The following is an 8,812-nucleotide window of genomic DNA, read 5'->3' as shown; positions in this document are numbered from 1 at the left end:
TAAAAAAAAAAAAAGTGTTCGCAATAATTTTCATCGCAATCAAGCGGCCTAGTGAGTGAAAAAGTGTTCGCAATAATTTTCGTTAAAAGTAAGTACATAGCTCCTGTTTGATAAAGGGTTTTTTTTTTTTTTTTCCAAATTGTAAGTTAAAATTGTGTTTTAAAGTATAAAAAAGTTAATTCGAATCATATTTTTTATTCACACATGTACTATCCACAAAACCCAATATTTCATTTCTCTTAGCTACGACCAATCAGTTCTTGCACATTGCGTCCACTACATTTTCTCCCATTCGTATAATTTTTCAAATTACTAATCATATTAGCCTCTCCTGGCCCATTTTGCAATCCTTTGAGTTAACCTGTTTAAATAGTTACTAATAGAAAAGTAAAAAGTTGGTCCTTTTGGAATTCAATATTTTGGGTCACTTTTATAAAAGAAAACAATTCTGAAAAAATGTTAGTAAGATGAAATTTCTCGTGCAAAAGAGAAAAAATTAACTTTCTTTAAACTTGAAATAAAGTTCTTATCTAAATCAAATTTTTAAAAAGAAAGAAAAGGTAGTTTTATATCTAGCCAGAAAAAAAAAATTACTTAAATTGAAAAATGGATATATAACATCACTAGGGGGGGAGTATTCTATAGTGTTAAAATTAGAAATTTATGAGCTAATCTTTTCCAACATGGTGTGGAAGGGAGTACAAGCAGCTTTCCACCCTATACTCTTGGAGGCATAACCTGCGATTTACCTCCTTCACGATACTCCAGCGCAAGGGCAGTGGGGGACCCTTAAGGTTGGGGTTCAACCTTTTTTTTTTGAGTACTCACCGCATATATTTATGAGCTGCACTTACTGAAAATTTTGCTTAGAGATTGTTTCCTGACAACTCATATGGGATGGGTGGTTGATATTTTTTGACATTTTTTTATCACACATGGGACCCACACGTGTCTCCTTCTGTCAACTAAAATTATGTACAAAAGGAAAATTTCAGAAAATGAACTCAAAGCTCCGCTGAAATAACACCCTCCTTTTAGCCAATATATATCAATTAAGCTCCACTTTGACCCTCATTACATTATATTTCATTTTTTCCTCTTTTTTTATTAAAATAATATTACACGTAAATAATTTTTTTCTTTATCAATCACTATTTCATAATGCATTTTTTCAAATTAATAGGGCTCAAACTGGGCCTAAGTCTCATAATTCATATTCTTATAACTTCTAACTCATGAACTCCCACAATAATATTGATAACAAGAAAAAGCTACTTTGTCTTTTAGCAAAGTTGAAATTGCATTGACATAACAAAGAAATTTCCACCACTCGAGCATTCTCATCTCAAATCCAAAGCAAGGCAGTCGTCGGAAGAGAGCTGAACAATTAAACAAAATAATGAACGCTAATGCACCAATGCCATGGATAGGCCTATACGCTGCTTTAGCATCTCTAACGTGGACTCTTTTACTTGTTCTTGATGCAGTGATCTCTATACACAGTAGAAAATTATGGTTCCCCTGCAGATATTCTGCTCTCAATGCTGTTTCCATGACTGCGTTATCCATCGCAGTGAAGTTGTCAATGGATCTAACTACCCCGATGAAAGGTAAGTATGATCAAGCCGCTAAATTTAGTAGCACTGCTTTCTTGTGTATTTCAACCACTCATTTCATGCCTTCTCTGGGATCAATGAGTGATAGAGAGATATTAGTGAACTTGACAGCATTGGGTGTTCTTATAGTGACGCTTACCGTAAATGTTATCATCCAAGTATTCACAGGCGTGATTGAAGAACATCTCCAAGGGGTGATTGTCTTTATGAATATTTATGCGTTAATTGTACTGAGCTCTTCTGCTTTAACAGTATTTACAAGTAAAATGTATTTGGAAGACAAGTATAAAGAATTGCGTGCAAGAATTTCGGCAGAGGAACTACAAGGAGGCGAATTAATGGACTTTGACAAGTTAAAGTCACGAGTGAAGAAGTACTGGGTGATGGCAGAAACAGGTAACCCTCAGTTTGTAATGGCACGATCTGAGGCCAGTGGCGTTTTATTCTTGATCTGCGCCATTAGTTGTAGCTATAATGCAGGTTATGCAACAATGTTGCTTGAAAAAATTAAGTTAAATTTTACCTCCAGCTATAAGTGTTCAGTATATTTTGTTTTTTCGACACAATATGTAGGTATGGCTTTTTGCACTGTCATGTCTTTAGGAAGATTTTTAGTAGCTTTACTTCACACTGTACGGAATATTAGAAAATATAACATCTCTAGCATTTCTTCAGAAATAAAGAATTACAGAATCGAAAGATTGGTAGAGTGGAAAAAAAGACTCCCACCATTACAAGTTCGAGGCCAGAAGTGTAGAAAAATTATTTATCACATCAGAAATCTACTTCTCAACATTTGTATAGGAAGTCAGATAGTGATTGTGATCACGAATAAATTGCTTCTGCCAATCTCAATTTTTGGACCTCTATGCTTATTGATGCTTTATCAAGTAATCCCATTGAGCTTCGTACTCTTTATTGGTATCTTGAGGAAGAGAATCATTAGATGTTTTGTGATGTTGAAGCAATTTTTCTTAAGGGAATCCGAGGACTTGGTCATTCCCAATGAACCAGAACACATTCTTGGTTATGAGCAAGATATTAGAAATTTTGTTTTACTTCTAGAAAGTGAGGCAATACAAGATGGATACCTAAGGTTTGTTAACACTTCTATTAATTCATGCATAAAGATGGGTGCAAAGTGTCAGCCTAGATATCTAATGGAGCTTATGGAGAATTCCACCAGCTCCGAGGGTGTATTAAAATTTGAAAGTGATCAAGTCTCTCCGATAATTCTCCCAGAACCTCTTAATTGCTGGAGTCTATCCGTGGCAACACTAACAAGCATCATTGAAGCTCTTCCCAACATTCATAATGAGAAGAGGAATCGGTTGTTAAAAAGCGTCATTGAAGGTTTTAGGTATGTGCACCTCATAGAGAAAGATGTGGATGTTTATAAAAAATTGGAAAGTAGCACGAGCACTACAGATTTTGCATGGGTTTTAGTTGAATTTAGACACAAGTGGTTAGACATGGACCTCCAAAAAATTGCCAGGGTATCAAAATCGTCCAAAGAAACTCTTAAGAATCTTGCAAATAGAAGTGAAGAAAATTTGAAGGAATTCACAAGTAGAATGAATGGAAATGCCATGGAAAGCTCAGTTCACTTGCCTAAAAATATCATAATTGCTAATTCAATGTACAAAATCTGCAACAGTTTACTGTTGGTCTATGAGGAAAGCTATCATTCAGCATCANTCAAATTTTTAAAAAGAAAGAAAAGGTAGTTTTATATCTAGCCAGAAAAAAAAAATTACTTAAATTGAAAAATGGATATATAATATCACTAGGGGGGGAGTCTTCTATAGTGTTAAAATTAGAAATTTATGAGCTAATCTTTTCCAACATGGTGTGGAAGGGAGTACAAGCAGCCTTCCACCCTGTACTCTTGGAGGCATAACCTGCGATTTACCTCCCTCACGATACTCCAGCGCAAGGGCAGTGGGGGACCCTTAAGGTTGGGGTTCAACCTTTTTTTTTTGAGTACTCACCACATATATTTATGAGCTGCACTTACTGAAAGTTTTGCTTAGAGATTGTTTCCTGACAACTCATATGGGATGGGGGTTGATATTTTTTGACATTTTTTTATCACACATGGGACCCACACGTGTCTCCTTCTGTCAACTAAAATTATGTACAAAAGGAAAATTTCAAAAAATGAACTCAAAGCTCCGCTGAAATAACACCCTTCTTTTAGCCAATATATATCAATTTAACCCCAGTTTGACCCTCATTACATTATATTTCATTTTTTCATCTTTTTCATTAAAATAATATTTTACGCAAATAATTTTTTTTCTTCTTTTTTTAACCATACATTCTTTATCAATCACTATTTCATAATGCATTTTTTCAAATTACTAGGGCTCAAACTGGGCCTAAGTCTCATAATTCATATTCTTATAACTTCTAACTCATGAACTCCCATAATAATATTTTACACTTGTGACAATAATAATGCCAATGAATATTATAGCAAGTAATAACTCTTTACCTCAATAAGATCAAGTAACTCCATAATTTCAAAATACAAGAATTACAATGCAATATTTCGAATTTTAATAAAAAATGTAAAACATATTAATAACAAGAAAAAGCTACTTTGTCTTTTAGCAAAGTTGAAATTGCATTGACATAACAAAGAAATTTCCACCACTCGAGCATTCTCATCTCAAATCCAAAGCAACGCAGTCGTCGGAAGAGAGCTGAACAATTAAACAAAATAATGAACGCCAATGCACCAATGCCATGGATAGGCCTATACGCTGCTTTAGCATCTCTAACGTGGACTCTTTTACTTGTGCTTGATGCAGTGATCTCTATACACAGTAGAAAATTATGGTTCCCCTGCAGATATTCTGCTCTCAATGCTGTTTCCATGACTGCGTTATCCATCGCAGTGAAGTTGTCAATGGATCTAACTACCCCGATGAAAGGTAAGTATGATCAAGCTGCTAAATGTAGTAGCACTGCTTTCTTGTGTATTTCAACCACTCATTTCATGCCTTCTCTCGGATCCATGAGTGATAGAGATATATTAGTGAACTTGACAGCACTGGGATCCCTTATAGTGACGCTTACCGTAAATGTTATCATCCAAGTATTCACAGGCGTGATTGAAGAACATTTCCAAGGGGTGATTGTCTTTATGAATATTTATGCGTTAATTGTATTGAGCTCTTCTGCTTTAACAGTATTTACAAGTAAAATGTATTTGGAAGACAAGTATAAAGAATTGCGTACATTAATTTCGGCAGAGGAACTACAAGGAGGCGAATTAATGGACTTTGACAAGTTAAAGTCACGAGTGAAGAAGTACTGGGTGATGGCAGAAACAGGTAACCCTCAGTTTGTAATGGCACGATCTGAGGCCAGTGGCGCTTTATTCTTGATCTGTGCCATTAGTTACAGCTATAATGCAGGTTATGCAACAATGTTGCTTGAACAAAGTAAGTTAAATATAGACTCCAGCTATAAATGTTCAGTATATTTTGTTTTTTTGACACAATATGTAGGTATGGCTTTTTGCACTGTCATGTCTTTAGGAAGATTTTTAGTAGCTTTACTTCACGCTGTACGGAATATTAGAAAATGTACCATCTCTAGCATTTCATCAGAAATAAAGAATTACAGAATCGAAAGACTGGTAGAGTGGAAAAAAAGACTCCCACCATTACAAGTTCGAGGCCAGAAGTGTAGAAAAATTATTTATCACATCAGAAATCTACTTCTCAACATTTGTATAGGAAGTCAGATAGTGATTGTGATCACGAATAAATTGCTTCTGCCAATCTCAATTTTTGGATCTCTCTGCTTATTGATGCTTTATCAAGTAATCCCATTGAGCTTCGTACTCTTTATTGGTATCTTGAGGAAGAGAATCATTAGATGTTTTGTGATGTTGAAGAAATTTTTCTTAAGGGAATCCGAGGACTTGATCATTCCAAATGAACGAGAACACATTCTTGGTTATGAGCAAGATATTGGAGAATTTGTTTTACTTCTAGAAAGTGAGGCAATACAAGATGGATACCTGAAGTTCGTTAACACTTCTATTAATTCATGCATAAAGATGGGTGCAAAGCGTCAGCCTAGATATCTAATGGAGCTTATGGAGAATTCCACCAGCTTCGAGGGTGTATTAAAATTTGAAAGTGATCAAGTCTCTCCGATAATTCGCACCAAACATCTTAATTCCTGGAGTCTTTCTGTGGCAACACTAACAAGCATCATTGAAGCTCTTCCCAACATTCAAAATGAGAAGAGGAATCAATTGTTAAAAAGCGTCATTGAAGGTTTTAGGTATGTGCGCCTTATAGAGAAAAATCTGGATGTTTATAAAAAATTGGAAAGCAGCACGAGTGCTGCAGAATTTGCGTGGGTTCTAGTTGAATTGAGACACAAGTGGTTGGACATGGACCTCCAAAAAATTTCCAGGGTATCAAATTCCTGCAAAGAAACTCTTCAGAAGCTTGCAAATAGAAGTGAAGAAATTTTGACGGAATTCCCAAGTAGAATGAATGAAAATGCTTGGGAAAATTTGCCTGAAAATATCATAATTGCTAATTCAATGCACAAAATAAGCCATAGTTTGCTGTTGGTTTATGAAGAAAGCTATCATTCAGCATCAGATACTCAAGTGTTTGAGAGATTGTCAGTTATCGTTGCAGATATATTTGCTGCATGCCTAAGCAATTTACCTCATGTTATACTCAAGAAATGCAACAACAACGTCATAGAAGAACGGGAGAAAAGCATCCGGGAAGCAACTCACCTTTTGGGAGAAACTCAAGGCATTCTAAAAGCTCTTCAAAAGCTTGAAATTCCTAATCTATCACCTGAACAATCAATTTACATTGATGAATGGCGTACTTTACTCAAACACACTGACCATGGTATTTCTGACTCAACTCCTAGCAGTGAGAATATTGTTACCGCTTCAAGTGGTGAGGTGCATTTGGGTATTCAAGAGCTTTGTGCAAGTGCTAAAGCAGGTATAAATTTACCCTTGTTCTCTAGTTCCATTCGGATTTTGCCTCAGGAGTTTATTATTATTCATGTTCCCATTATGATAACATCAGTTTTTATTTAGGCTTTTGTTGAATTTACATTTCACCAAGTAAAAATTAATAAAACTAGTTATTTCGTATCTCATTGTAAATTTAAAAAAAATAAATTCAAGAAGTATGATTAATTTTGGTGTTTTCAGAACCTTTGGAAATGGATGAAGGCAACACGGAGTGTCATGAGAGCGGTGAAATGGCCGAAAAGTCACGAGAAGAAAAAGAGAACAGCCAAGAATAAAACCCCAACATTTCCACTTTCGGAAGTTATCCTTTTATAAGCATCTTTCTTGTGTGTTTATTGGAGTTTGCCACGCAATTAATGTTGTGATTTGTGAGTCATTCAGTAATATTGTATTATCTTGAAAACCTAGTGGCACCTAATGTTGGCATGTTTTAGACATTATTTTGCTTATTTTTAAGATTAAAAGTGTCATTCAATATTGTTATGCTGTTATAATTTGTTGATCAATAAAATAGATAATTCACTTATTGTTGGGTCGTGATGCCAAACAAGTCTTGGGGTTGTGATGACCCACGATTGATCTTTAGGGTTAGGCCTAAATTGGAGACAAACCAAGTGATTTAAACCCTCACAAGACTTGTAAAACCCGGACACAGTTAAAAGTACTACCTTAATAATGCTTTCTTGGATTGCCACTCAATAGCAACTTCAATATATCTTAAGCAATATAGATCACTGGAGTAGAGATACGATCAGTGATTGGTAGTTATTACTTTTTAAGGCCAATCAGTTGGCCTAGCTATTCATTATGTTTTCAACCAATCGTCCAATCTTCCTCTTCTTTCCCATTTCTCCTGCGAGCGACGTGCTTAATACTTAGCACTTGTTTGGATGGTGTTTATAAACGATTTAAATTTTAAAAAGTTAAAAATGAGTGGCAGATAAATAGTACCACTTATGAAAGAAATGTATGGATAAAAGTAATTTGATCGATGATGTTTATTTTATAAACATCTACCAAGCATGTTTTATCTTTCTAGGTGAAAACCTCATTGTGTGAATGATTTTGAGAGTGTTTGAGAGGATATCGTGTTTCTATGATTGTGTAAGTTACAGCCCTTTATGTGCTGAAGATTTGGGTCTAGCAATAGGGTTGACTATGTGAGACAAGGGTCCAAAATTATGAGTTCTAACATTTATGCTGGATTTAGTGCTAAATAATAATATGAAGCAATGTGTACTTTTTTCTTTATTTCACGTGAGATATGTATATTAGTGGTATCAGAGCTTTAGGTAAAGCACTAAGAAAAGATGAAGCCTCTATTTAGGGTATTGCAAAGGGTCTCGCACAAATTTCGGGGCTCTGACTTTGACTAAAAGGTTTTGAAGATTTGGTGTGGATCGATGAAGTTCTTAGGTTCTACCCAAAAGTTTTTTTTTTTCCTCACCAATTTGATAGATTTTTGAGTAGCAGCGTTTATTCGGGGTTGGAAAAATTAGTGCTTACTAATTTTTTTGAGCATCGATTTTGGATGGTTTAAAGATCAACTAAATTTTTTGTAGAATAATTTTGACCGTTTCTCTCAATCCACCAAATCAGTGACTTTCGGTCGTTTCTTATATTATTTTCTAATTTTACTCTTTATAAAATAATTATTTTCAACCAACAAGTTTTATTCAAAACTAACTAGTAATAATAATAAAAAAAATACATTAACTAAAATAACTATTTATAAGCAAAAAATTACTTAATAATAAAAAAATTACTTAGAAGATAAAAATAACTTTATGTAAAAAATTATTTACAAAGTAAAAATAAAACTAATAATACACTAGTTCACTTATAAAATATAAAAAGTTACTTAGAAGTAATTCACTTATGTATAGAAATAATTTAAAAGTACAAAATTAACTCATAATTGTAAAATTTATTTATTAGTAAAAATAATTATTTTAAACTTTAAGTAAATAAAACAGTTAAATATTACCTTATATGTAAAAAAAATACTTATAAGTAAAATATTAGTTGTTATTAAAAAAATTATATACAAGAAATTATATTTTAAAAGTCTCATCAATTGGCACATATGTAATTTTATTCGTTTAAAAAAAAAATTAGAATCGATGTATAATAACTAATAAGTGTAATTATATTCACTAATTCG

The 8,812-nt window shown here is 33.8% G+C and overlaps 2 protein-coding genes across 2 annotated transcripts; both read left to right on the top strand.

The window, feature by feature from the left end:
- The first annotated feature begins 1,309 nt into the window (after positions 1-1,309).
- On the top strand, positions 1,310-3,343 carry LOC111409506. The gene is made up of 2 exons (XM_023039552.1): positions 1,310-1,610; positions 1,869-3,343. The coding sequence occupies exons 1-2, from the start codon at positions 1,400-1,402 to the stop codon at positions 3,341-3,343; spliced, it is 1,686 nt and encodes a 561-aa protein (XP_022895320.1). The 5' UTR covers positions 1,310-1,399.
- Positions 3,344-4,252: 909 nt separating this feature from the next.
- LOC111409141 lies at positions 4,253-7,174 on the top strand. Its single transcript, XM_023039102.1, has 2 exons — positions 4,253-6,613; positions 6,829-7,174. The coding sequence occupies exons 1-2, from the start codon at positions 4,345-4,347 to the stop codon at positions 6,921-6,923; spliced, it is 2,364 nt and encodes a 787-aa protein (XP_022894870.1). The 5' UTR covers positions 4,253-4,344; the 3' UTR covers positions 6,924-7,174.
- Positions 7,175-8,812: the final 1,638 nt, after the last annotated feature.

Source organism: Olea europaea, chromosome 14 (assembly GCF_002742605.1).
Source record: "Olea europaea var. sylvestris chromosome 14, O_europaea_v1, whole genome shotgun sequence".
Taxonomy (NCBI): Eukaryota; Viridiplantae; Streptophyta; class Magnoliopsida; order Lamiales; family Oleaceae; genus Olea; species Olea europaea.
This window is presented reverse-complemented; position numbering and strand designations above follow the sequence as displayed.